Source organism: Antennarius striatus, chromosome 3 (genome assembly GCF_040054535.1).
Source record: "Antennarius striatus isolate MH-2024 chromosome 3, ASM4005453v1, whole genome shotgun sequence".
Classification (NCBI taxonomy): Eukaryota; Metazoa; Chordata; class Actinopteri; order Lophiiformes; family Antennariidae; genus Antennarius; species Antennarius striatus.
In genome coordinates, this window is record NC_090778.1 from 16,040,640 (window position 1) to 16,067,500 (window position 26,861).

General features: G+C 40.7%; 4 protein-coding genes across 9 annotated transcripts in view; 2 read left to right on the forward strand and 2 right to left on the reverse strand.

Moving 5' to 3' along the window:
- Positions 1 to 615: 615 nt before the first annotated feature.
- Positions 616 to 10,583, forward strand: letm2 (leucine zipper-EF-hand containing transmembrane protein 2). Of its 5 annotated transcripts, none has more exons than XM_068311212.1 (11): positions 616 to 849; positions 1,620 to 1,688; positions 2,647 to 3,202; positions 4,862 to 5,005; positions 5,663 to 5,806; positions 5,988 to 6,191; positions 6,904 to 7,023; positions 7,122 to 7,241; positions 7,342 to 7,443; positions 7,905 to 7,973; positions 9,046 to 10,583. In XM_068311212.1, the coding sequence occupies exons 2-11, from the start codon at positions 1,642 to 1,644 to the stop codon at positions 9,100 to 9,102; spliced, it is 1,563 nt and encodes a 520-aa protein (XP_068167313.1). In that variant the 5' UTR covers positions 616 to 849; positions 1,620 to 1,641; the 3' UTR covers positions 9,103 to 10,583. The 5 variants fall into 5 exon arrangements, with proteins under 5 accessions (XP_068167313.1, XP_068167315.1, XP_068167318.1 ...); XM_068311214.1 differs by having other exon boundaries at positions 2,698 to 3,202; XM_068311213.1 differs by lacking the exon at positions 616 to 849 and adding an exon at positions 857 to 990.
- A 2,057-nt stretch (positions 10,584 to 12,640) lies between these two features.
- Positions 12,641 to 17,276, forward strand: prnpb (prion protein b). Its single transcript, XM_068311397.1, has 2 exons — positions 12,641 to 12,765; positions 13,996 to 17,276. Exon 2 carries the CDS (start codon positions 13,999 to 14,001, stop codon positions 15,235 to 15,237), a length of 1,239 nt encoding a protein of 412 aa, XP_068167498.1. The 5' UTR covers positions 12,641 to 12,765; positions 13,996 to 13,998; the 3' UTR covers positions 15,238 to 17,276.
- Positions 17,277 to 17,649: 373 nt separating this feature from the next.
- On the reverse strand, positions 17,650 to 22,043 carry sprn2 (shadow of prion protein 2). Its single transcript, XM_068311286.1, has 2 exons — positions 20,976 to 22,043; positions 17,650 to 18,832 (listed from the first exon to the last, which is right to left on the reverse strand). Exon 2 carries the CDS (start codon positions 18,820 to 18,822, stop codon positions 18,301 to 18,303), a length of 522 nt encoding a protein of 173 aa, XP_068167387.1. The 5' UTR covers positions 18,823 to 18,832; positions 20,976 to 22,043; the 3' UTR covers positions 17,650 to 18,300.
- A 154-nt stretch (positions 22,044 to 22,197) lies between these two features.
- The window catches only part of rassf2b (Ras association domain family member 2b), a 10,901-nt gene continuing 6,237 nt past the window's right edge, over positions 22,198 to 26,861 (reverse strand). For both annotated transcript variants that reach the window (XM_068311283.1, XM_068311284.1), the window contains exons 4-10: positions 26,643 to 26,794; positions 25,728 to 25,843; positions 25,249 to 25,391; positions 24,880 to 25,033; positions 24,664 to 24,785; positions 23,455 to 23,552; positions 22,198 to 23,232 (exon numbers count right to left, since the gene is read on the reverse strand). In XM_068311283.1, the coding sequence (XP_068167384.1) occupies positions 23,163 to 23,232; positions 23,455 to 23,552; positions 24,664 to 24,785; positions 24,880 to 25,033; positions 25,249 to 25,391; positions 25,728 to 25,843; positions 26,643 to 26,794 (855 nt within the window). In that variant the 3' untranslated portion in view covers positions 22,198 to 23,162. The remainder of the gene's footprint in view (positions 23,233 to 23,454; positions 23,553 to 24,663; positions 24,786 to 24,879; positions 25,034 to 25,248; positions 25,392 to 25,727; positions 25,844 to 26,642; positions 26,795 to 26,861) is intronic.

Sequence of the window (26,861 nt, forward strand, 5' to 3'; positions counted from 1 at the left end):
TTTTTCCTGGTGTTTGGCTGAGCAGTGGATATGTGCAATTTCCTCCGGGATTATTAAAGTATCTATCTATCTATCTATCTATCTATCTATCTATCTATCTATCTATCTATCTATCTATCTATCTATCTATCTATCTATCTATCTATCTATCTATCTATCTATCTATCTATCTATCTATCTATCTATCTATCTATCTATCTATCTATCTATCTTTTGGATTTTGTCCAGCAACACCTCTGGTTCATGTGGTGGTTCTGTAGCATTGATATATAGTATTGGAGTAGAGGAAAACCTAAAATTAAAATGATGAATTCAACATTGATTTGGGGTTGTCTAGTATTTGGCTAAAGTAACCACAACATAGTCTGGGTCATCAACTCTGCTCACATAAAGTTTGGAGGAGGATATGGGAATAACCTCAAACTCAAAGTACTTTTATTATTGTTTTTTTAAACTTTATTATTTTTTAAACATACAATTGTGTAAAATTAGAGGTTTCTCAGCTGTGCATCTCTTTGCTGAATGAAGTAAAAAGGCCCAGAGAAATGCGTCAGAGGTATTCATCTTATTAATATACGATCTTCGGTCTACTCGCGTACAACCTCCACGCACGTACAGTATGACTCTCAACGCAGCTGCGATGGCTGCACAAATAGGCTGACCCATTGAGAACTGGAACAAGACGCATCTGGGAGCGATTCGGTAGAATAAACCCACCGTAAATGGGTTTATCACCTCATCAGGAGCCATTTTCGTTGTCCCCGTTTATCCGGACTGCTTGTTTTGGATGGATTACGTCATTCACGTGTTCCACAGAAGCCTTTCGACGCCCCGTCATTGACGCTGGAGGTGAGTGGTTCTAGCTGCCATTTCATTACCGCTCGCCCCGCTGCTGCTGTTGGAGCGGCTAGGCTAGCAGGAACCGAGCTGCGGGGCAGCTAGCACGGCTAGCACAGCTAGCACTCCGCTGAGGGGGACGCTGGACTGCCGGTAACTTTGTTAAAGTCGTCACATTTCGAGAGTGTTAGATAAACAGATTATAGGATTAGTTTGTTACCCCGATAGCTAATATTTGTGAGTTAATCTTATTGTCATTAAACAGATTGGATCCCAGAGACAGTGTTGTTTTATTTACCGGCACCATTTAGCTAGTCGCGTAAAGACGTTAGTTAGCCGCGATGCTAACAGGACTTTCGTGTTAACCAAAGTCCTGTTAGCATCGCTAACAGGACTTTGGTTATGGTTTAACATAACATGTTAAAACCATGTTATGTTAAACCATAACATGGTTTTAACATGTTATGAAAATGAACGTTAATATGATATTTGTCAGTTAACGAAATTGAGTGAGTGTCGAGTTGTGTTTCGTTGTGTTGTTACATCATGTAAACGTCCTGATGCGTTCTGTTTGTTAGCTTGTAGCTTTGTTTCATTCATAACCAGAGGGTTTAAGGGCTGCAGCTGTGACGTCCGGTCGCACAGATCCGTGTCCATGCTGTCCATGAGTATTTTTCCAGTCGGCCTGTTGCGTCAATGTGGGAGTGGATTGTAATCAGACACCTGACATGCTCCCTCTCTGCCCTTTCTCCTGCCTCCTCCTCCTCCTCTGCTCCCAACAGAAAACCCCGACCTGCCTCAGCGATGGCCGGCTTCAGTCACCAGGTGCTCCTGGCAGCCACCAGATCCAGGTGAGGGATCACACCTGTCAGGTAGAACCAGGCTCACGGCCTCCTGGTCATAAAGTACAGTAACTAATCCCTGGCTCTGGAGTACACACTGCGTTTAATCTCTTAAATCACACGCAAGAGGTGATGACGTCATAGAAACTGAGCTCCAGATTGTGAATAAACGTGACGTTTCCAGGAATCTTGGTTTACACCTGAGTCAGACTTACCTGATTGCTGTGTATGACATGTGTATGTGTATGTCAGCCTGTGATGCATTTTTAGATTAAGGTTGGATCACATAGTGACATATCAGTGTCATCACATCGTTTATTTAGATGCACGTTTGTTTTTATATCTCTGATTTAAATTATCTTTGGGATTTGGACTTGAAATCAGGCAAAACAAAACAGAAATTCCAAAACCATGACTCAACCTTTAAAAAATCTCAAATGTCGGCTTTGTAGGATGTTTGTTAGCATGTGTGTTATTTTGTAGGTTGGGTTAGTAAGTGGTTAAAGTGACCGAACAACCAGCAGATAAAGTAACAGCTTATCTGACAGAAGATAACAATGGCTGTATATTTCTGCTGGTGTTATTACTCATTTCCAACATGACTCTTAGATATTCAAAACATAATTTCTTCCGGGATTATTAAAGTATCTATCGATCTATGATAAGAAAGACACATCAGATCAATTCTGGTGTTAAACGAAGGACATCAAGATGTTAATCCAGGGTGTGTCTGGCTGCGCATATAATTCCAGATTAAATAATTTTACGGATGTATGGAGAAATCCAGTTACCTTGACTTTGTGATGATGTGGAACATGAGAAGCCAAAATGATAAACCACTTTTACTTTTCTTCTTCTTTTTTTACTGTTGTGATTGTTTACCAGAAGAGTAAATTAGCAATGTTGACCCAGTGGTCAGGTCATGAAGTTGTTCTCCTGAAGCTCTAACCAGTAATTCTTTCGACAGGGGATCCTACTTGTTGTCTAAGAGGCGCAGCTGCTCCTCTCTGTCTTCCAGAGCGTATCTCTACCTGGACCCTCCTCGCCACTCTTTGCCCCTGCTGTCACTCAGACACTCTCGCTATGGCTACCCCCCCTGTAACCACACCATGGGCCCTGGACATATCTCCACCATGCTGAACTCTCTGCACACCTCGAGCGTTCAGTTCCAAGAGATTAAGCAGGAGGACAGTAAGAGCTCACCTGAAGCGGTCCAGGATACGTCTGTCTCGTCTGAAAAGGTCTCCGTGGCGACCGCATCCCAAACTGCACCAGCTCCCACAGCGACGTCCACCTCCACATCCACCACCACCACCACCACCACCACCACCGCTGCTGCTGCTGCCACCCCCGCGGTGCAGGAAAGGGCAGTTGTGAAGAAGTCTGTGTATCAGAGGGTGGTGGACGAGCTGAAGCATTACTACAACGGCTTCCGGCTGCTCGGCATCGACATCAGCATCGCAGGCCGGATGGTTTGGAGGCTGCTGCACGGACAGCTGCTCACACGCCGGGAGAGGAGAAGGGTGAGCAATGTTATTAAACGCATTCAGTCGGCTTTTTAGTAAATCTGGTAGAGATACCTAAAAGCACTGCACATATAGCGTCACTGAAACCCCCACTGCATCGCGGCCAGAGTTCTGTGTTGTAGGCTGAAGAACCGACTGCGATAGATGTCAAATAAACTCTGACGCAGTGATCAGCATTTGAATCAAGGGAGAGAAGACCCCATCCATCACTGATGTAATATACGATTTAATGTGTTTATTTAGACCCCATATTATTAAGTATCATTACCAAGTTAAGGTTTTAATCCAGGAGTTGTACAACATGAAACTAACTCAACGGAATCTCATTAACAAGACAAAACCTCGTCCACTAAACCGACAGCTGAACGTCATTGTGCTCATTGTCACAAGAAATAGTAATTTACATGAATTCCTGACCAAACCAAACCAGCAACCAACACTTTTAACTTCTTTTGTAATGTAAGTTTGCCCCACTCCCACTCCCACTGCCCTGAGGCCCCATCAGCGTGTCTGTCTGGTTTCTTCAGCAGAGGGCTCGGCTCTAGAAGCTGTCGCCCTGGTTCCCCTCCTGTCTCGCTGTCTCTGGGTTAAGAGAAGCGCCATCAGACATGATCAATGCCTCAGGGCTTTGACTGTCTTGTCTGACGTACAGTATTTGTATGTTAAAACCACTTATTAGGAGCAGTCGTCATCTTATCGGTCCAAGAACTCCTTTCACACGAGCGCTACCTGGAGGCCAGGATGCGACGCTGGGGTCCGTCTCCGATCACAGATCCTTAGTCAACAAATTCACTTTTTAAAAACCCTCACACTATGATCCCAAATATGTTTACTGACAACAATAAGTTAGTGGATAAATGAACATCAAATGGTAACCTAGCATTACTTAAACCCCATCCCTCATGTTCACTGCTTGTGCCGCTCAGGCTTTTTTATAAGTTATTTTTTATTTGATGTCTTTTTCTGTGTTTTATGCCGATATCATAGCATAAACTCTCTACGAACATTTTGAGAATTTATGATCCGTAATTAATGACTGAATCACCAACTGAGCAAAGAAAAGAAAGAAACCAGTCAGTGGACAAACTATTTAGTCGAGAAAAACTGCTTCTGTAGCGTCCATTTAGCATCTTTGCTGGTCTTCAAATATCTGTTCTTTTGCTGCTTACGTCAGTGGAATATAAAACAGATCAACTCCAACTATTCATTTAATTTAGTTAAACGTCACTTTCAGTTCACATGTAATTCTTTTTTGTTTACCTTCTCACAGTGTGGATCGTTTCCTGTGTCATTAATTGTGAAACTGTCAATAACAAGACCTGTTGGACTGTGTAGTCATCCACACACACACGAGTTCTCTTACACAGGTTGTAAACCATTTGTCACACACTGTGGTCATTTGAACTCTTATTTATTCAGAAAACTAAATATTGTTGGGTCTGCCACTGCCCACTGGAATGGACAGATTCGGTCTTTGTTATGAGCTGTTATCTGTGAACATGTTGGAACAGAACTTTCCCTCCATTGCTCAAGTTTTGCACACGCTAAAACAAAATTAACGAGCATTGAGGCTATGTAGGAAGGAGATGCTGAGCTGCTGGCCCAGATCAGCATCCAGTGTTTGTTAAATGAGCGTTTCTTCTGTGTGTCGTCCAGCTGATGAGGACCTGTGCCGACCTGTTCCGTCTGGTGCCCTTCATGGTCTTCATCATCGTCCCCTTCATGGAGTTCCTTCTGCCTGTATTCCTCAAACTCTTTCCTGAGATGTTGCCATCCACCTTCGAGACAGAGTCCAAAAAGGCAGGTGTTCATGTCCACACACACACACACACACACACACACACACACACACACACGTCAACTGAATGACCCACGGATCAGTTCATTCTGATTATGTAACTTTCCATATATGATTCTAGTCGCTCTACAAAACATTCCTGCATTCCAGGCCGCAGACTTTATCAAATCTAGACAATTTACTTTTGGCACTACAGAACAAAAATCCACTTACTTTCCAAACCTGCATGAGTTCTTCAGAAAAAACTTTCAAGAATATTTTACCGAATGTGTATCTTTCCTTTTTTTTGCTAAAACCAGGAAGTTTCTGTTTGGTCCAGTTGACCTGTGGTTGTTCTGAAGCTTGAATACTTCCCTGGTTTGCTGTGATTCGGCCTCTGATCCAGTGACAGATCATTGAGAGTTAAAACTGGGCTTGTATGATAGCAGGACCGTATCTCCCTCTCCGGTACCTCTGGCATTTTTTAGTCTGATGTGATTCCAGAACGGCCTCCTGATAGATAATCCCTTTATGAATGGTTGAAATGTTGGGGACACCATGTTTGTTATTCTAAAAATTATGTCACTCTTAGACACAATGACCAGTAAAACACATGCATGTGTTGTCTTTGAAGGTGAAATCATAGGTAATAAGTTTTTCTAAACTTCCTCCTGATGCAGGAGGAGAAGCAGAAGAAGGGTCTCGCCGCTAAGCTGGAACTGGCCAAGTTCCTTCAGGAGACCATCGCTGAGATGGCGCGAAGGAATAAGGCGAAAGCTCAGACGGAAGACGAGACGCAGCGCTTCTCCACCTACGTTCAGAAGGTTGGTTACCGCTCATCTGACTCTGACACCCAAAGTGCTAGTTATGAAAGTAAAATGTAGACCCAGTGAACGTTTAGTGTTTGTTTCAATTCTGTGCCCAAATAAGGTCTGTGCTTTTTTTCTGATTATCTATAATTGGATCAGATTTGCTCAGCCTGGTGTCTCCGTGTGTTTGTCTCAGGTTCGGGGTACGGGTGAACAACCCACAACAAAGGACATCGTCATGTTCTCAAAGCTGTTTGAGGATGAACTGACGCTGGAGCACCTAGAGCGCCCCCAGCTGGTCGCTCTCTGTAAACTGTTGGAGCTGCAGCCCATTGGAACAAACAACTTGCTGCGTTTTCAGCTGATGATGCAGCTCAGGACCATCAAGTCAGACGATGAGGTGAGATAGAGCAGTGGGACCTTTATGGTCGAGGTGCCGCCTGCTTCATTTTAATCGTCATTACAGGAAATAATGCACAACTGTCACAGAAGAAGGAAATACCACATCAAGGGTTTTGCTTATTTTCATTCCATTACTTGGTACCGTTCCTTTGGCTCTGAAGATATTACAGTCAACCCTCGGTTTTCGAACATAATACGTTCAGAAGGCTGTTCGAAAAGCGAGTTGTTCTAAATTCCGAAACTATTTTTCCCATTATAATTAATTTAAATAATTTTAATCCGTTCCAAGTCTAAAAAACAACTTTTTCTAAGTTGCACTATATACTGTTTACCATAAATAAAAAGGGGTAGAAATAGACGCTGTGTTTTATTTTAATAAAAGATATCCTATCAAACTTTGAACACGAATGCGCTACGGAGGAAGCATCGTGGGCATTCGAGTTCGCTCGGCTCCTGAGCGAGTTGCGTTCAGGTACGCTCGGCTTCTTTCGGTTTGGTCGAGAGCCGAATTTTGGTCGAGTTCAGAGACGTAAAATTCTCGGATTTTCTGGTCGAAAACCAATTTGGTCGAGAACAGATGCGTTTAATTTTCTCAAAAACCAACAGTGCGCCTTACAGTATAATCCAGTGCACCTTATCGTGCGGAAAATACCGTAATTTCATTCTGTTCCTTCCGATGTAATCATTCTCCTCTCTCTATTCCTTCACAGATGATTGCAGCGGAGGGCGTGGCGGCTATGAGTGTGTCTGAACTACAGGCGGCGTGTCGTAGTCGAGGGATGAGGTCTTTGGGTCTCACCACCGACCAGCTGCATCAGCAGCTGCAGCAGGTGAGCGGGTCAAGGGTAGAGATTGTCTCTTCTGTTGGGAGAAAGTTATGTGTGAGTCCCAGAATGAAACCTCTACGCTGTTTTTGTTCCCCATGCAGTGGCTGGATCTCCACCTGAAGGAGAACGTTCCTCCTTCTCTGCTGCTGCTATCCAGAGCCATGTATCTGACTGACCTCAAACCAAAGCCCCCCGTCATCCCACCCGTTCCCAAACTAGAGGTTTGACCTTTACAGTCTCCTCCATATCTTATTTCAGTTTTACTCTGCAGTCATCTGTGGGATGTGGTATTATCCAATTATTTCTAACTATTTTTTGCAGAAACCTGCTCCTCCTCCTGCAGTGGAGAACACGGGAGCAAACGTAACCTCAGTCGGCAGCGATATGTTGGCCGACCCTGCTCGCATTATCAAAGACATGCCGGTCAGTGCACGCCTAATATAGCCACAAAATACAGGGCAGCGGAAGATAAGATGAAATAAAAGCATGTCAAATGTTTTTTTCCGTAAAGAAACAAAATGAGCTAAATCCAAAAATGATTAGCTTAGCACAAAGTCTAAACATTGGAGCATGGTTCGGGTGTCCAATGGTAAAAAAAAAAAAAAATCTGTCAGTGTCTCTAATGACCACCTACATATTTATACCTATTTTATTTAATCCATTAGAATTTAGTTGTATTCTGGACATTTTTGGACCTGTGCATCACGGGACTTCAGGTTGTGGACCTTATAGAGATTCACTGGTTTACCCAGGACACCAGCAGGAAATTCAATAAATGCACGAAAAGTAAAACACACACCCATAGTGCATTGGTGCTGAAGATCCAAACCGTTCAGATTGACCCCCCGTCCTGCATGTTAATTCTTTTTGTTTTTGTGTTGTAGGCGGAGGAGATGAGAGACAGGGCCCCTCTGGCTTCTGACAAACCACTGACTCCTGCTGAAGTCCTTCAGGTGACGCGTGTTTCTTTGGATCCACACAAACCAGTTTGAGTTCTGATGATTTAATGGAGGGTCAGTTAGAAAAATCCAAATGTCCCTGAAGGAATTCATAGGAAAAAGTCGCTTCACATACGTTCACAGGAAGCGCATTAAATTTTGACTTGCGTAAGTTCTTTAGTTTTGAACTGAGGTCTCATTGTTGTGTATTTGCCGTATCCTAGTGATCAAGGGTGAGTTGTGAACCACGTGAACTTCCCTCACTAGATGAGTCACCTGCTTCTTTTTCTAGTGTCCTGTGTAGATATTTTATGAAGTCCATTCTTTGCAGGTATCAGTCAACCAGAACAAAGACAGACTAATTATAAAGCATTGAGTCACTGCTGCAGACAGGCTGAGAGTTAAAGTCCAGATAAATCAACTACACTGAATCGTGTCAAGAGTCAACTCCTGTGTGGTTAGCAGGTCAGAGCAGGCTTCTGTGTGACTGTGGAGGTGTTTTCCTCCAGAAACAACATGTCCACTCCTGACTCTCTTCTGATGTCAGTGACTCTCTGCTCCTCGAGATCAACCCCACAAGTCTGTCTGCAAAGCTTGGCAACTAAAAATCAAATTAAAACTGATGTTTAGTGTGAACACAAGGGGATCATGATCATAGAGATTAAAGTACTTAAGTAGATTCTTCTTGTAAAGAACCAAACACCGGTGAACGACCAGCTCTATACTTAAACTGCTTCAGGGTTACATAACCTGGTGAGTTTTTCTTGGCTCTGACCTTCCTCACATGACCAGTTAATCTCACTGGGAACCACAGCTGCTGTTCTGAAAGACTGCCTCTGAGCATTCATAGAAAGTACATGATTACAGCAGAGAAAGTTTGATGCATGTGACAAAGTAATGAAAAATTTACAGGTAAGTTAAAGCCCCAAGGTGTGTTGTTATTGTTTTTAAATGTGGTTGTAAGCACTTTCAGATTATTTTTGTGTTATTTGTGCTGCTTAATGTCACCTGACATTTCCCAGCAGACTTCTCAGTACGTTATCAAAGGGTAACGCCAGATGTGGACGCTGTCTGATTTGTCCCCCAGGCTAAGGCAGCGACAGAGGTGTCTCAAAAGAACAAGATGAGTGCCAACGGTGTGTGAAGAGGAGCATGAGACTCGGGATCGATGGGAGAGATGAACTCCTGAGGAGTGAAGGTCTGCAGCCTCATCCGTTTGGCCTCGGTCGCCTCATGGTGCCCCATGACCTTCTGCTTTACCATGTTGCACGCTTCTTTGTATCCGAACATGTTACTGGACTGGCGGACAGCCAACGGTGCTACTTCTCTGACCCAGTGTCCTGGGAATTGAGCCCAAAACCATCCATCACACACTCCCGTTGCACTCTGTTGGTTCACAGGGTCTCCTTTCAGGCTCGATTCTCCCCTTATCTTCCTGTAAATTTGTAAATATCTTGTATATTTTTTTGTCTTCGTTATCAGTTTTATTTTGTTTTATGTGGATAACGTTTCTCATTTTCCTGATAGGAGATGCGTCATCGGTTTTCAAACAAATTTGCTGAACTATTTGGTTTAGTGTTTGTCCCACCGTCATCCATGCTCAGTAAGAAGGACCACAGTGATGTGCAAGAGGAGTCACGTTCTGAATCTGCGCTTCAGCAAAACGTAAAGGTTTCAAAACACCTGAGTCCTTCTTATTCACAAGATTTGTGGCCCGACTTCAGATCATGGCAGTTACTTTCTGCTCTAATTGGTAAAGAAGTCTGATTTCCTCCTTGAAAATACTTGTTTCCAGATGAATATATTGTCAGCATAAGCTAAAATCCTAAAGCCACAAGTGAGATTAATACTATTTTTGTTAAGGTGGCAGTAAGAGAAGTAAATGTGTAGCATAAAAATTAATATTTTACTTCATTACGTTGTCATTAATATATATGTGAGCTGTAAGATTACCACGCTTGTGCTGTATAAAATAAATGCAGCCTTCATGCTGAATTTACATCCCTCCCAACCCCGTTATGCATTTGACATCATTTGAATCAGACTTCATTGCAACTCCATTAAAGCTTGTCTCCGACTGACCAGGATCCACAACCCACACTGGATTCCAGAAATAAAAGCATATTTTAAGCAAATGAAGAGTTATAATAATTTTACATATGTGCCTACGAGAGCGACTGTTTGCACCTTACATCAGGGCACATATTTATATATTTGACATTCACCTCGAGAGTATTTATAGTGCCCCGTTACTCCCCCCCCCTATTGACCTAAGTATCAATTCTGTTCCGAATGAGTCGTTACTTCAAAATCACATGTTCATGCTGATGAAAATGCAGTTTTTCGGTTAGCTCTGCACCTCTTGGTGCAAAAGTATTAAGAAAGGAACCTTAAGAATCTGATTTGTTGCTTCATTATCATCGTTAATGTGCTAAAATATTTAAAGATAATCCAAATTTGCCACACATTCTGAGGACATGCTAACTGATTAAAGTAGTTTATTCATGAACAGCCACCATTGGCTGGTCGATGCGGATATTTGACAATCGGCGGCATCTGTTGTGATTTCAAAGACTGTTCAACAATTAAAGAATATGAATGACTGGATTGGTTCTGTGTGTCTGGTGTCTCTGATATTTTCTTGACCCAATATTATTTTCTTTCTCCTGTTATTGACAGATTATTTCTCTGTAGTCTCCTACAGATATTCCATCTCCTCCCTGATAACTTACCTCATGTTTGTTTACATCACGCACTGACTGGACACCTGTTTTAATCAGATCGACAAATGTTGGATCTGATTCGCTTTCAATATAAATAGTCAACAAGGCCAAAGATAGTGCATTGCTGTAACTCTGGTTGCAGAACACTGACTAAAATGCCCTGTTGGGTAATATCAAGTATCTCCAAGTTGTCTCCAATCTCAGTTCCTTCTCATCGAGGTGGGTTAGTTTCACAAAGGAGTGTCCAACTGGTATTTATTGGATGAAGACATATTTGAAAAGATTGTTTTCAAAACTTTTGTCTTCTCATAAAAATCTGTAAGCATCACCAAACTTGTAGAATTATCACAAAGCCTACTCCTTGATGTACAGTACACCAAATTTAAAGTCTTTCTTGAAATCACCACAAAATGATTTGTTTTTGTTAAACCGTGTTAAACCTACTTTGCTGCAGTCAACATCATTTTGATGAAACTGAGTATATGTGGATCTTGAACCAAAAAAGTGTTGATTGTTTGAGGCAAATATGTGTAATGATTTGGATTGTGGAGCAATTTTTCACTATAACATGGCAAGAAAGGGTAAAGTGCTAACACTATAGAAATAAATGATAATTGGTCAATGAGAATAAAAATACTCTGAAATGACTTATGTTCTGCTTCTATGTGCAACTGAATGTGGAACTAGGTCGTAATGTTGATTTGAAAGATTATATTTTAGGAGGGGTGCAAAATGCACAAGGGTGTAGTCAAGAAGCAGAAAGATGGAGACATGGCACCAGTATGTAATTACAAACAGCATGCACCACAAAATCACACATATACAAATAATTTTCAGTTAATTATTGGTTTATCGAGATATGATTTTATTTTATTTTCAAAAGACTCGGGTCACATACTGTAATATGTTTAACAAAGGACTTTCATTTAGGAGAGATGTTAGATGACCAGCAGGTGGCGCCATTAGTAATAAAGAACGCATCAGTTCGCTCTATTCCTTCTGCTTCAGCCCCTGTATAAAACAGCCTCATAAAATATATATGAAATAAATATAAATACAAAAATATATATAATATATGTATTTAAATCATAGTTTAATATTTAATCCAAAACACTGAACTGTATTAATTTTAAATAATTTTATTGAAATATTTTAAAAGTAAAATCTCACCTCTGAGCTCCATGATTGAACATCTAGATTGAGGATAAGGGGAGATGGTACTTTTAAACCACAACTCCAAAGCCATGGAGTTTTAGCAAAAATGTAAGCTGTAAGGTCTGCAAAAATTCTTCAGCACACATGTCCACACACTGCAAAGTGAATTTTCACTCAGCAATCCACTTACTTGTTGAATGAAATAAATCTTTTAGCAAATTCTTCTAATCGTCTTTTGGTGCCAGCTAGTTTTGATAACCTGTTTGCAGGAGTGGTGTCGTAAAACCCCCAACACATACACATTTATGGAGGATAACCTTTCTAAAGTGGGTTGTCTTGAAACAGTCCACTGGGTAAATGATGACCTTTTGTTTTTTCGTCAGAACAACAATAATAATAATGTAACATCAGACACGTTTAAAGATTTTTTTTGTCTCAAGAGGATAAAAGAATGAATACATGTTTGTTTATGTTAAGATCATTTAAACTTGTCTCATTTTATTTCTTTCCTCAGCTTGTGGAATTATTTATCACTTGAAATTTTTTTTTTTTTACTAATTATCACTGAAGATTACAAAATACTAGTTTGTACTATTGCATACATGATGTGTTTTGCTATCACATGTAGTCACTATTTTCCTTTGGCAGCAGGAGCAGCAAAGATAGATTGAATGGTGTGTTTCATGAAGACAGAATGTGATAGCGTAGGGGGGACAGAGCACCCCCAGGGCCCTGCGTCTATGAACGGCCCTGATGTGATCACATGGGTGCTGAGAAATGTATTTAGTGAGGCTGTCTCCATCTCCTGCCTCCCTGAGACCCACAGCCTCATCCCTCCTCATGTGATCCACACTGACAGTGTGATCAGTCAGGACTCCGGAGAAGACCACAGGGAAAATAAAAATCACCCACAAACTTCCTCATTCACGGTAAGACCAGTCCTTTATTCAAATTAACCGCGCCCAAACTAGTTTTGAAAATTAAATGCTCTGTTTTTAGCACAAAAAACAAAAGCAACGCAGTGATTTCTCTACATTTTAAAACATAGAAATAATTTAGCACATTTAATTCATTCATTATTGGATTATTGCTTGTTTGACACGAGCCAAACTGATTGGAGGGCGGTGGATGAGCACAGACCCACATGAAGAACTGCACGTCCACAGTGTTCTGTGGGTTCATGTGTGTTACAGTCATCACCACACAGAACCGGGCTGGAGTCTGAGAACATTAAGTCCTGACAGTAGGACTCTGCTGGTACAATCGATTATTATCAGTTACAGACAGAACAGGAACAAAAGGAGAAGAGGAGGATAGAGGGAGGGGGGGAGGAGAGAAAGATAAGGAGGAGGAGAAGGAAATGCATTTACTTAAGTGGGGTTAGGTGATTAATGGATACAGACGGGCTACAAATAGTGTCATAAATGATCCGTGAAATAAAAACCTCTCCAAACATGAAGTGTCTCCAGGTTGTCAGACATGAGAATTATTATTGATTATTAATACTCATTAGCAAAACTGATCAAACAGTAAACAACAGATCTTGATGATGTCTTTGGAGACATAATCTATGCCCAAATGATCAGGTTCATCATCCAGATCGAGAATTTTTCTCAAGTATTCCTTAACGTTGTGGAATAGGATTTATTACTTGGTGATGTGCTTGGGTTTGGCTTTGATGAAAGTAATTTCTAATTCATCTGTATTTTTATATTTTAATTCACATCTAAAATTTTACTTCCTAAACCTTACTTCCAATATGTTTCGCTGATATTTTGGTCATTTATTTAACACACAGTAACAATCTTCAGCTCTAACAGATTGGAGGCTTTGGACTGACGAGATACAAGGAATTTCATTTTACAGGGAATTTTCAAACATCACATTGAGCTGTGACATTTAACAATAGGAATTTATTAAATTCCATTCCAGGAAAAATATTAATTGAAAAAGATCATCAAATGAACCAACAGTGAAATTCATTTCTAAAAGTTTTACACAATTTTCTATCTTTTTGACATCCTGGTTGTACATAAATATTGCAATGTGGTTTAGATTAGACAAAAAAATGTATTTTTGAGAATGAAACAAAAGAAAAAATCAATATAAATCCTGAGTTTCCCTTTCATAACTTCCCTTTTCTCTCTCTAACCCCTCAGAGTATGAAGATGAAGATGAATCTATTAGCTCTACTGTGTCTGATGCTTCTGATTTATCCCAAGTTCTCACTCGCCAAGAGATCAGGGGGTGGTGGTAGGAAGCCCCCCTCATCCTCATCCTCATCTTCATCTTCATCTTCATCTTCATCTTCATCCTCATCCAACTCAGACAGGACACACACTCACACCAATACGGGCTACCACAACACTCAGGGCTCCAGCTCTCATGGTGGAACCCCCAAACACTCTGGGGAACCCAGTCAGAGAGACCCCCAGGGTGCTGGAGGCTCCCCGTACGGAGAAACCCATGGTGGTCATGGACATCATGGTGTTCATGGAGGTCATGGAGGTCATGGAAGTTATGGACGTCATGGAGATGATAGAGATTATGGACATTATGAAGGTGATGGAGATTATGGGCGTCGTGGAGCTGATGGTGTTCATAGGTGGGGATACGTCAACAAGAACCCCAAAAACAAAGTTTTGAGCCCCCGGTATCGAGGTGGTTCTCATCAGAAGGGCCATCGAGCTGGCGGCGGCTCTTCCTTCTCAAATTCGGTGAATGGAATGGGCGTGGCCCCCTCTGATGAATCCAGAGGGTTTGGGAGCCGTGCGGTAATGGCAGCAGCAGGAGGTGCGATGATCGGAATGGCCTTGGGCTACGGGTTAGGGACGTTCCCACGTCCTCATTTTCAGTTCCGCAACTCCAGGGAGGAATATTTCTACAACCACTACATGTACAGGAAATATGAAAATAAGACAAATGACCTGAACGACTACAACAGAGTCTCCACCCGACCACCCATAGCCTACGTCAGCTACATGGACTCATGCTTGAAAAGAAAAGACCTTCTGAATCAACAGCCAGCAACTGTTCTGTCTGCTTCCTCTGACTCCGATACGATCAACAAAACAATGTCTAGTGACAACGCTGCAGGAGATAACTCCTCCACCTCCAGCTCTGCTCCTCCAACGCCCCTTTCTCTGAATCAGTCTGCAGCAGATCCTGTTCCTCCGACTCCTGATGATACAGTGAGTGTTGTGGAGATCGGCTACCCGGACCTGATCACGCAGCTGAAGGTCAGGAGATGTGTGGAGCTTTATGTGGATTACTCTGAAGAACACTTCAGGGAAGTGGGAGGTGGCGTTCAAGGACTGGTGTACTCGCGTGGGCTTCTCACTGCGATCACCAGTATTTATCTAATGCTATCTAATAGCAACATGCTAATGATGCTTCCATGATGCCACTATTATTAGTTGCAGTTCAACTTGGTCTGATTGTTTGCTTGATTGTCCTGAAGCTATGTTGAAAAGTTGTAAGTGGACGTAATATTTACATTATTTAATATCATGCATTACATCCTCCTCACTGGCACCGCACAGCTGGCACATACAGTATATGACATTGCATGTTTGATGTATGTATTCAAGATAACAAAATTGAAAAGTTGGACAGCATAGCAGATTGTATTTCTGTCTTCTTCCTGTGGAACACAAAGACTCCATTAACGGTACACACATATCCATAACGTTTGATGGGAGAGAGGAATTTGGCCCATTAAAGTCCATTAAGACTCCATCTACACAGAACCAGTGACTCAACCTCTGACTCCCCCTGCATTAGTTTGGTGTGTTCCAGAAGTACTTCCTTGTTTTCTAATTTCATCTTATTTATTATCCAGAATAATGACAGATGTGAAGTGCTTTATCATTTATTGCATTTATTTATTATTTCACTTCATTCATTCATTCATTCATTCATTCATTCATTCATTCATTCATTCATTCATTCATTCATTCATTCATTTAATTAAAAAATATACTTTTTTTGTGTCACAGCTTTCGAGAAGGAGTATCTTGCATCTTTAGGTGATGATTTGTACAAATGAAAGTCTTTGTAATCACATAAATGTGTTTTAAGTGTACAACTGACATAGGAAAACCACCTAGAAACAGTTCAACAAGTCAAAAAAAAAGTGAATGAAATATAATCAATTAATACCACACCTTGTCTAATATTCTGTCCACTGTTGCATTAGCACTTTATACTCTAACTTGTAATGTCTTCATGATTATACAGTATATTATAATTATTGTAATTACTTAATCATTATATAATTATTGAAATACCAAAACATACTTAACGACAGACAGTCATACCTGCTGTTGCTTCTTACACATCACCATCCAAATACATTGTATGCATGCTGCTATCCTTATGATCAATAACTGGATTCAATGCAAACAATGTGCTCTTTGTGGGTATTCATGTATACTGTACTGTTTCAATCTTTTTTTATGTGCACTGTCATTGCCTTGTGGGGTGCTGCATATGTTCTAATGTCTTTTATACTTTCGTCCTGGTATTATACAATTATACCACAATTAAATAAAGTGACTGTTATCCTGCACTATCAGCTGATCCTTCTGCTTTTCCCCTTCAGGGGTCGCCACAGTGAATCAGTTGCCTCCATCTAACCTTGTCTTCTGCATCCTCCTCTCTCACACCAACTACCTTCATGTCCTCACTCCAGACTTCCTCATATAATACCACAGTTCCTCTCTGGGCACCCTGTCATAAGCTTTCTCCAGATCTACAAAAACACAATGCAGCTCCGTCTGGCCTTCTCTGTACTTCTCTATCAACATCCTTAAAGTAACTACTGCATCTGTAGTACTCTTTTTTGGCACGAAACCATATTACTGATCAGCTGATTATCATTGCTAATTATGTATGGCAAAGTACTCTAGAAAAATAGGCCTATAAAAAGTTTTGTAATATTAACAAATAAAAGGCATATCTCGGAAATTTACTGTCAACGATCGGAAAGTTCTTGACAAAATTACATTTTTTAATACCTCCGCTGAACACATTTCCTAACAGTTTCATTATTTGGGAGCCTGTGAACATTTTGGGTGAACAATCCGTAACAAGTGAGTAGCTATACCGTTGTCGTCGTGTTGGATTGAAGCCTTCTCTTCCACTCCACTTACATCAATAATTGATGAGGCCCCCTAATAGCATTCTCCCTCTGGATTAATCCACACTGAGTGCTCCTATCCTCAAAACATCAGAATCAGTCCAGTCACTTCATACTGACAACCGCAATCCTGACCAGTGGTTATTGGCTGCAGAACTACAGCATGAATCAGATTTAAACCTACCAGTGTACTAATGTTATGGTGTTATTTGTTGCCTATGCCATCTTCTGTATGACTTAAAATGTATTTAAAAACGCACTTATATCACTTTTAAAGACACGTATGCCTTTTACAGTGAGGTAACTTATTTACTGCAGTACTGAAGACCCTGCACCTTTTGTTCCTCTAATCAAATAAAGATTACTTCACTGATACACGGGTGTTGTCATTTGTCTTATATTTGAATCAGGGGTGAAAGGAATCAAAGTGTCACCTTGAGAGGAGAAAATTAGCACTATATGATTAATGACTATATGAAGATTAATGATTATAAGCAGAAGTTCAGTCCATCAGGGCAAACCTGTCCGTAGGATTGACTGTAAATAAAGCTCATCATGTAGAACTCGAATATGATTTTGTAATAACATTTAGAAACTTACAAAAACACAATTTCCAGTTGCATCAATAAGGTCATATTATGCTGACAATGAAATTCAACACATGTATTTGCTCTAGAGTTTTTATTTATTTTTTATATAACAATGTTGAACACAGCCAAACATTTTGTTTTGGGCATGAGTCCAAAAACATCATGAAACGTATATTTTAATTAGATTGTGTTTACATGTACATGCCATGCACTGAACATTCAGAACGGACAGAATCAAGATCTGTCTGAAGACCTGTCCCACGATGCAACTCTGCGTCACAGGAGGCGTAAAGCTGCTTTAAACTCTGGCCCTGAAATGACGTCTTGAGGTAGAGGCAGCTTGATTAAACATCTAATCTGTTCATCATCTATCTGCACAGATCTCCTGCCGCTAAACATGGAATCATCAATACCGCATTGGTCAAAAATACAAAAGGTCTTGTCACATTAAAAAGAGATATGTACAGATTTAGTTACTAATCCTGTCAATTTATGTCGCAACAAATGTTTTCTTTGTTCATCCACTTGCAAGTGGAAGCCTGGTGTCACGCGGTGGTGCTGTAGGGGTTAAATGGGTGGAATTCCTCGTCTTGTCGTCTGCCACTGAAGCGTTAATGAAACTAATTTGTGACAGCTTTATCAGAGGATCGTTCAAACCAAAAATAGTTGTTTACTTTCAAGTTTTTTCGGTTAATTTTACTCAGGATCTGAGTCTTTCTTGAGGAATCCCAGCTCTACATGACTGCCAGCCAATGGCCCCCCAGCAGGGACACAAGGGAGCCAAAGACAACGATGATCCCGCTGGAGATGGGGCCAATGGCGGCTCCAGTGTAATACTCCATATCTCCAGAGCCCTCTGGTTCATTGCCAGCCCTACCACCATAGCCCCCACCAGCCACATATCGTGGGTAGTAACCTCCCCCATATCCACCATACCCTCCATACCCCCCATATCCACCTCCGTATCCCCCACCATAGCCGTACCCATACCCAGGGCGGCTCATGGCTGAGCCAATCATCGCTCCTCCAATGGCTCCGGCAGCAGCTGCCCCAGCGACCTTCCCAGCACTGGGGCCACTGCTCTGGACGGGCCGGTAGGCCTGGCCCCCACCGCCCCCCCAGCCACGACCCCGGCCCCAGCCGCCTCCACCTCGGCCGAAGCTGCCTCCACGACGGGCTTCATAGCCGGGCATCAGGGTAGCGAGGAGCAGGAGGCAGAGGGTCACTGTGAGGGGGAGTTTCTGCCAGCCCAACATCACGCTTTACCTGTAGAAATACAGGGGGAACATATCAGGAGGGGGGCGTGTTTCAGTCTGACCAATAGAAACTCAGTAAAGACTTCTCTGTTTGTTTTTTAATCATTACTCATTTGCATGGACTGAAAAGATCAGCTTATTGTAGTCCGTTCAGATCTCGACAGTGATGGAGGAAGGACAAATTCTAATGAAACATAAGATGACACACCACATGGTACTAATAAAAACAGCAGTACAATTATTTAATCGGCACACTCATATGAGAAACTGATCATTCTGTAAAAACTTAAAAAGGTAAAAATGTACTTTTAGGGAAAAGAACAAATCCCCATTCAAACATTCCAAGTACAAGAACAAAATATTTTCAACTAAATGTATAAAAATGAAAACTTAATTAATAATGAAAAAAGTGTTTAATATTATTGTGTATAGTCAGCTGTTCTAGTATTACTGATGTGAGACAACTGAAGTTGCTTGAGAAGAAATTTTTTACACTCCTGATTTATGTAATCTACAAAAGCTGATTTTATACGTACATGATTTATTTATAATATTTTACTTTAGGTATCACTTAATAATAACTCATATCTCTGTGTCAGAATCAAAAGTATAAACTTTGTGCCCTATAAGCAGCAAAAATAGAACTACTATTACTAATATTGGCAAAATGATTGTAACCCAGGTAGATGACGTAACACTCAGACACCCACTGAGGAGATATTCTCAGCTTGGCTCCTAAATTAAGAACAGTACAGATCATGGCTGTTAATCCAGCTTTCAAAAACATACTTACACAGACACTGTGTAAATGTGTTTACAAGGCGCCTGACCTAGGATCAGATAACTAATAATCTCCAAAACCTTTTCATCAGGATGAAAGGTAATCTGGTTTTACATTTGTGGACCTGCTCCGTGAATGACCAGAACACCAACACACTCTTCATTAACAAACTGTCCAGTCAGTTTCAAGCTATAATCTATATCTCACAGGAAGGATCAATATAATATCGAATACATCTCCGATGAGAAAGTGACTTCATAGCTAAAAGAGAAAAATCTCAGGCAGGAAGAAAGTATTTTAAATGGATATTTATGATCATATTGAAAAAATGCATACATTAAATTATGGAATATTCATGGTAATTATGCACACATGCTAATACAGCAGAGATCCAGAGGTGCAGGATAGAGCAGCAAGGCGTAAACAGTGTGTACATGGGATTATTACAAGTGTTGTTAGTGGTGTATTTGTAACTGTACTCCTCCATTTGAAGTACAAATACCTGGTACCATACACTATTAAGTGATTACAGTGTACATAATGAAGGGAATATTATTTAATTTTTAAAGGTTTTAGATCTGTATATATTTTTCAAATAAAACCTTTGTCTTCCATGCTGCTGACAGTCAAACATAGTATTTTTGCTTTTTGTTAGTCCCTTCTTCAACTGTGGAGTAACTACAATCATTACATGTACACAGCACTAGTTTGAGCTTCTCTTTTTCTTATTTCACTTGCCTATTTTAATTCAAAATTTTATATTACGCCTTTATTTAACAGCTTTAATCTTTCACAAAGTGAGGTTTCAGGTAAGGGTATATCATCACCTATGAAACAGAAACTATTATTATTCTATCAAACAAAAGGCTAAATGAATATATGACACAAATCTCTTTGACCAAGTGTGACATTAAAATAATCAAAACTATTTTGCTGTTAATAAGGTACTTGTATTTTTTTAAACTTAAATTCAGTTGTTAATACAAGTTTATTGTAATGGTATATGCTAGTTGTGTGGTTAATCCATCCTTTCCCATTGATAAACTCTCAGACTGTCGTCACCTAACAGTACACTGTCTAATCCCTGTCCTCTTTAAGCGAGGTGAGCTATAATTACACAGGGTCAATTAGTCTGACAATAATCCAGTGACTCTCAGATTACAGCTACAGTAGGACAACTTCACGAGGAAGGAAAAAAACAATTTATCATTTTGATGAATTTTGTAAGCTTTGTCTTTGGCTGCATTTTGTCCAAAAATAAAGCCTATTTGTGCAGGAGAGGGGAAACCAGATAAAGCAGAACAAACAAAATATTCAATTAAAAGAACAATAGAGGAAATGATATTTTTCCGCTGAGAAATCAAAGTCTCACCTGTTGAGTGGCTCTTTGAAGAAGAATAGTTCTGATAGAGTTCTTGTTGTCGCTGTGACAGAATGGGACTGCAGTTCCGTCTCCTCAGACAGTCAGAAGTGTGTTTCAGGGCCAAGCTGGAGTCCTCCAGACTGCCTCAATCACACGGAAGGTAGCGCCGCTTCTCACACCTCCCCATTGGCTGACAGCCTCTAAGCTGCTCTGTGACAACAGCAGACACAAGTACCTGCACATGCATTTGTGGGAGTTATGTGTTTCTAATTTTGCCTGAATTACCTAACGGCCTAATTTAAATAAACTGCTCAGAATCTCTGAGAAGCTTCTGCCATTGTCGGGTGGCTGTTGGATTGATTCCTGATCATGGGCGCTTACCCATGTCCTGTCGTTTGTCTTCATCTGTTCGACTAAATTGTGCCAAAAATAAGTGGTGTGTGTGTGTATGCAGTATATATACAGCATATAAACAGGGTGAGGTTTCATTCATCAACTCAAACAACACATTACAGTTGTGATCATCTTTCATCGACGCAACTCTATTTTTTTTAATTAAATAACTTTAAAAACTAAAAGTTCAGATAAGTCGAATGATTTACTGAAAATACAGCACAAAATGCCCCGAAATTACACGCATGCAATCTTGACCTTTTCAACAATTGTAGAAACACTGAACCCACACAAAGCTTTGTGCTACTTCTACTATGTCATTAAAAGTTACATGTTGTCAGAGTTCATGAAGATGATTCAGTCTTGTGTTGTGCTTCTTCTGGCAGCTCAAATAATAGTTTTTGTATAGCCTGTCTATCATACCATGACAGGAGTCACTGTGTTCACAGATGTTGAAAATTGTTCATTTGCCAGAGCTTTTAATTGTGCTTTAAAAGTTTTAACATGTCTTCATGCTGTCTTACTAAAGGCTCATCTCTGTGTTGAATGAAGTCACCTGGACTCGTAGCTCTGAAGGAGCCTTTAGATGAGAGTCCAGCTGACTCTACTGACCACAGAGATCCACCATGACCTGGCTGAACAGCAGTTTTACTGATTCATGCTTCCATCAACAGACTTCAAGTGGTGTGGCAGCTCGACCTCAAAACAAGGACACACTACTGCCCAACGGTATTTTTAAGCCCTTCATGGTGTGGCCACTGAATATTCAATGTCTGAATGTCTTCCCTGATCACCATAGCAACCTCAGCTTGTGATGGAACAATCAGGGGAACAAACGTTTGCTGTTGACACTCAGTGGTGCTGGGTTTTATTACCTCTGGATGGATGTAGACCAGGTCTGTCCCTCTGTTTTAAGTCTTTGTGCTTTGCTCAGATAACCAGTGGCTCAGTTGCTAGCTGCAGTAATTCATACATACAAAATATGTCTACTTCTAAAGAGAGTACATCTCTACAAAATCTCACACAATCCCATAGCTTCTGTCCTAAACATTCAGTTTGAATGACTGCAGGAAGACAGTTGTTACAGACAGAAGGTCACAAAATAGACAGATTATCTGTTCACATGGCCCTAAATAATCCCTCCATTGAATGTCTCAAATGTTATGAGATGTTCGGTGAAAGGCACACAGTACATTGTGGGACATTCTGAGACCAGAAATGGTTGTTGTGGTCTGGATCGGTTCACACTGACAGAGGCTGACTGGTCTGACGGGGTTCTGCTGTACTGGTGTCGTGTTTTTGTCCCACTGAACATCAGATCTGTGGACTTGTGCTTGAAGAGAAATTGGAACAGGCACTCCATGAGGACCACGATGTGTTTGTGCTTCAAACTGATTATGGTAACAGCTTGCAGTGTGAAGGCAAGACCGAATACAGAATTTCATATTTTAGGCTCGTAATACTGCACCGCAAAAAGGTTGTAAGTACTTTCAGAGAGGTTAGAGAAATAGCTTTCTGGTGTGTTGTCTGTGATGACAAAGAGGAATCAGTGCAAAATGATTGAGTCTGAGTTAAGACTGTTCAGCGATGGTCACACTTAACATGTACACAATCCAGCATGTTAGAAACCGACTGTACATTGACAGATTGGATGATTTTACAAAAAGTCCATGCAGACACAGAAATTCAGAGTAGCAGGATGATCACTGAAACAGATGTATTGTGCTTTTCCTCCCCTGACTCTCAGTCACTCTCTTGGTCATCAGAGGGAACGATGGAAGCTTTGGCAGGATGACAAGCAGATCACATGCATGTCGCACCTTCTGGTAGACAACGGAGCTGCTTCTCAATCTTACAGCGAAAATAAGTGTACCTACAAATAGAAGCAGATAAATGTTACAGGAGAAAATACATACAAAAAACCTCCTCAACATACCAAATACACATGGTAGAGTTCAACATCACAGAGTCAAGTTTAGTATGTTCATAACAGATGAACAAATCACTGTGGTACCATAAACAAGAGGATAAACAAACATATTTATATATTTATAATAAATTATATAATAATAATAAAAAAATATTTTTCTGGTACCTTCTCCTGAGTTTCTGTACCTCTCTGTCCTCCTCCTCCTTCAGTTTGGTGATGAAACTCTGCAGGACAGGCATTTCAAATTTGATATACTGCGCCACCTGGTGGAGCAGAACAGAAACGCAATGAAAACAGAAGCTTTTTCAGTCTTTATCGATTGCTTACACACATTTCCTGGTACTTGAAACACAATGACCACAACATGTAACTCATGCACCAGCCCCCTGAACCATTTCTGAAAAACTATAAACACAATTTCTGCTTTACACTCACATTTCAATTGTAAAACACACTTGTTTCAAAACACTACACACAATTCTCTGCATTAGACACAATTTTCATGAAGAAAATCTTGTTTTAACAAGGAAAACACTGTCATTCAAAATTCTAAACTTAATTGCCCTACTATGTGCACTGACTCACCACATCAGAAAACACTTGCCACACAGTTTTACGATTAGCAATCACAGCTTTAGCATGAAAGGGCAACAGGTGAGCTTGTCTGTTTTAGAACAATGGAAAACAACAGAGGCAGAGCCAGAAAAAAAACATTGCCTGTGATGTGGAGGAGGTGTTGTGGCCAAATCCAAACAGAAGACAGGATGCAGCATAGTTTCTTTTTCTTTTTTTTCTTACTGTAACTGCATTTTTCTATTTTGTATTTGCAACTTTGTGTTGGTTTGGTTGTACACTGTGTACATTGTTTTTGTTGGGCAAAATAAAATATATTCGTTACAGTGCATTTGTCTGTTCCAAGTATAAAAACAATATTCTAAAATTTTGTTCAACACTTTTTTCTTTATGGTCTGTAGTAAGTGTAACACTGAACAAAAAAGGCCCAAGTCCTTATGATGAAAGGAGAAGAAGTGTTTTCCATTAATCACAGTGTTTTACATTGAGCACATCAGTGTTCAAATGGTTCTTATAAATGTCTACTCATTTGATGGTTTGTGTTTGTCATTTGACAACAAAACACCATTTTGAGAAGAGATAACATTGTTTTGAAAGTAAAGCTTCAAAACATTGACCATTGTGTGTGTGTTTTTGGATTTGTGTGTAGAGTTCTGAGAGTATGAAGCATGCTTTCAAAAAATGTGTGTAAGCAATCGAGAAAGATTGTAATAAGAAGATACACACAAAAGGATTTCGTGGCTACACACAACCAGATTAATGTCAGTAAGAAAAACGCTAAAATATATTTTGCTGGTTTACATCGTATGTAACTTCTTCTCCCAGGTCTTCCTCCATGAGGAAAACTTTGCAGACCTGCTCACATGGACCTTGCATCACCCTCAGTGCCAGAGGATGGTCGGTCCGTTTCAGTTTCACTCGCTCTGAAACAAATAATTTCAAAAATGTAATGAGGTGCTGGTCTTGATTGCTGATGACACACACACAAAAACACAGGCCTCTTTACACTGCACTCACCTCCACTCGCATGGACGAGGTAGATCGCAAAATCGTCCGGGCTGTTTTCAATCTTAAACTTGTTGAGGAGAACTCGCAGCACCTGTGGCGTCCTCATGCAACTGTTGATCCGAACATTAGTCACTGATCCAAACGCAGGCGTGAAGACTGCTGTCTGAGAAAAACAAGGAACAAGGAATTCAGCTTCTTATGCTCTGCATCTTTGTGTATAATGTGTAATCAATATATTTGTGAAATATATATACATGAATGGGTTATTGTGAATCCAAACACCGACATTAACTTGACTATAATTATGTGAACATATATATTTTCATTACATTCAGAGGTGTTAAGGATCCGCTGACACACACTTGGAGCTTTCGTCACCTTATGGTTATAGAAGTGTCCGTTTATGGAGAAGCGATGTCGTCGGATCTTCCTTTGGTCACTTGGTGACCGCCGCTGGCCCCGTCTTAAGAATCCAGCATCACTTTTTGTCCGGAGGAGCTGAGCAGAGCTCTCACTATCATCTGTCAAATCAGTAATCATCACCGCAGATTATCAGTAATTAATCGTTAACATTTTCAGAAAATATTAGAAGAGAAGGCATAAAAGAATGTATTAGAATATTTATAAAACGACATTATTGCAAAGAAATTCCATCACTAGCAAAATGAATGCAGATGCAAGTGTTCAGAACTGGAAGAAAAATAAGACTCATATTCCTGTAAAGATGGGATTTAAAAAATCTGAGAAACACAGTGCTGATTTGTTTGCTATTTTACAGCAAGATGTAAAACCTTAGAATGCCTTTGTGCACAGGTTTTGTGATTTAGAATTAACCAGTTAACAAAGATGTCCCTCACCTTCTGGCTGTTCCTCCATCACACAGTTGTCCTCTGGCTGGTTGTCAGGTGGGATCACTTCCACTCTGGGTGAGCTCTGTTCTGCCGCCTGCTGTCCATCACCGCCGTTTGAGCAGCTTTAAACATAAAACAGGAGAATTAGCAATGAAGAAACAGCTGATGTTATATTTAACAACACCAGTGCTGTTTACAGTTCAAAGTAACAAAGTTAAAATACTGTTAACAAGGAAACTGATACACAGGCAGGTCTCAGTCTCCACACAGAGCAGGATGCGAAACCGGAATCGCCTTGCTGTGTGGTGACAGCGCTACCCACGGCACCACATGTTAACTACTTGTGCAACACATTTCCGTCCCTACATGACATCACCTTTGAAGTATTTCACATAAGGTGTTTAAATTTGAGAGATGAATGTTGGACTGATGGATCAGTATTATAAGTACCATTTTGAAGCTCCATTAGGAAAACTGATTTGAATGTTCCTTTCTTTCTGTTCCAACTGTTCTGACTCAACACAGCCGACTGTAAACGTGATTTACTTCATATCTCTAACATACCCACCTGGCAGTTCTGTAATGCAAGAAACAAGAATAGCCCGTTCTGGTAAATGGCACGACAGAGCTAAAATGTGGCTCCTTATTGAAAGCAGATGATCTGTTGTGTGTTGGGACAAAACTGGTCGGGGTGTGAGGTGTGGTGTCAAAGATTTGTCCACAGACCTCGTACAACTGGTTTATTATATAGAGATTGATTAACAATGGGAATCAATCATACTTTTGATGCATGGAAGTAAATCTGCAACGTTAAGCCAAAACACGCACGCACGCACACACAGACACACAGACACAGACACACTCAAACTGCTGACTCAATGAGTGTGTCCATCTCTTAGAGAATCTGCCTGGACCTCTTACCCTTGGCTGTCTAGATTGCAGCCAGAGTGCCAGGATGTAGAAGAGGGGGGTGGTCGGATTCGGTCATGGTCATCCTGCATTTGAAGCCTGATTGGCCGCCGCAGGCCCCAGAAGATATTCAGCAAGCCCTCAAAGATCAGTTCTCCCTCTTCCTGGTAGAAGAGAGGAGCCATTATTGGTTTACATGCAGACATGGGCATTTATTAAGCTTTTGGGAGA

Bases quoted from the DNA above. Each gene is read 5' to 3' on its own strand.
- letm2 (XM_068311212.1), top strand. From the start codon at position 1,642: ATGGCCGGCTTCAGTCACCAGGTGCTCCTGGCAGCCACCAGATCCAG. The intron at 5,006-5,662 runs GCAGGTGTTCAT...CTCCTGATGCAG, and splicing joins TCGAGACAGAGTCCAAAAAG to GAGGAGAAGCAGAAGAAGGG. The intron at 7,444-7,904 runs GTCAGTGCACGC...TTTGTGTTGTAG, and splicing joins GCATTATCAAAGACATGCCG to GCGGAGGAGATGAGAGACAG.
- prnpb (XM_068311397.1), top strand. From the start codon at position 13,999: ATGAAGATGAAGATGAATCTATTAGCTCTACTGTGTCTGATGCTTCTG.
- sprn2 (XM_068311286.1), bottom strand. From the start codon at position 18,822: ATGTTGGGCTGGCAGAAACTCCCCCTCACAGTGACCCTCTGCCTCCTG.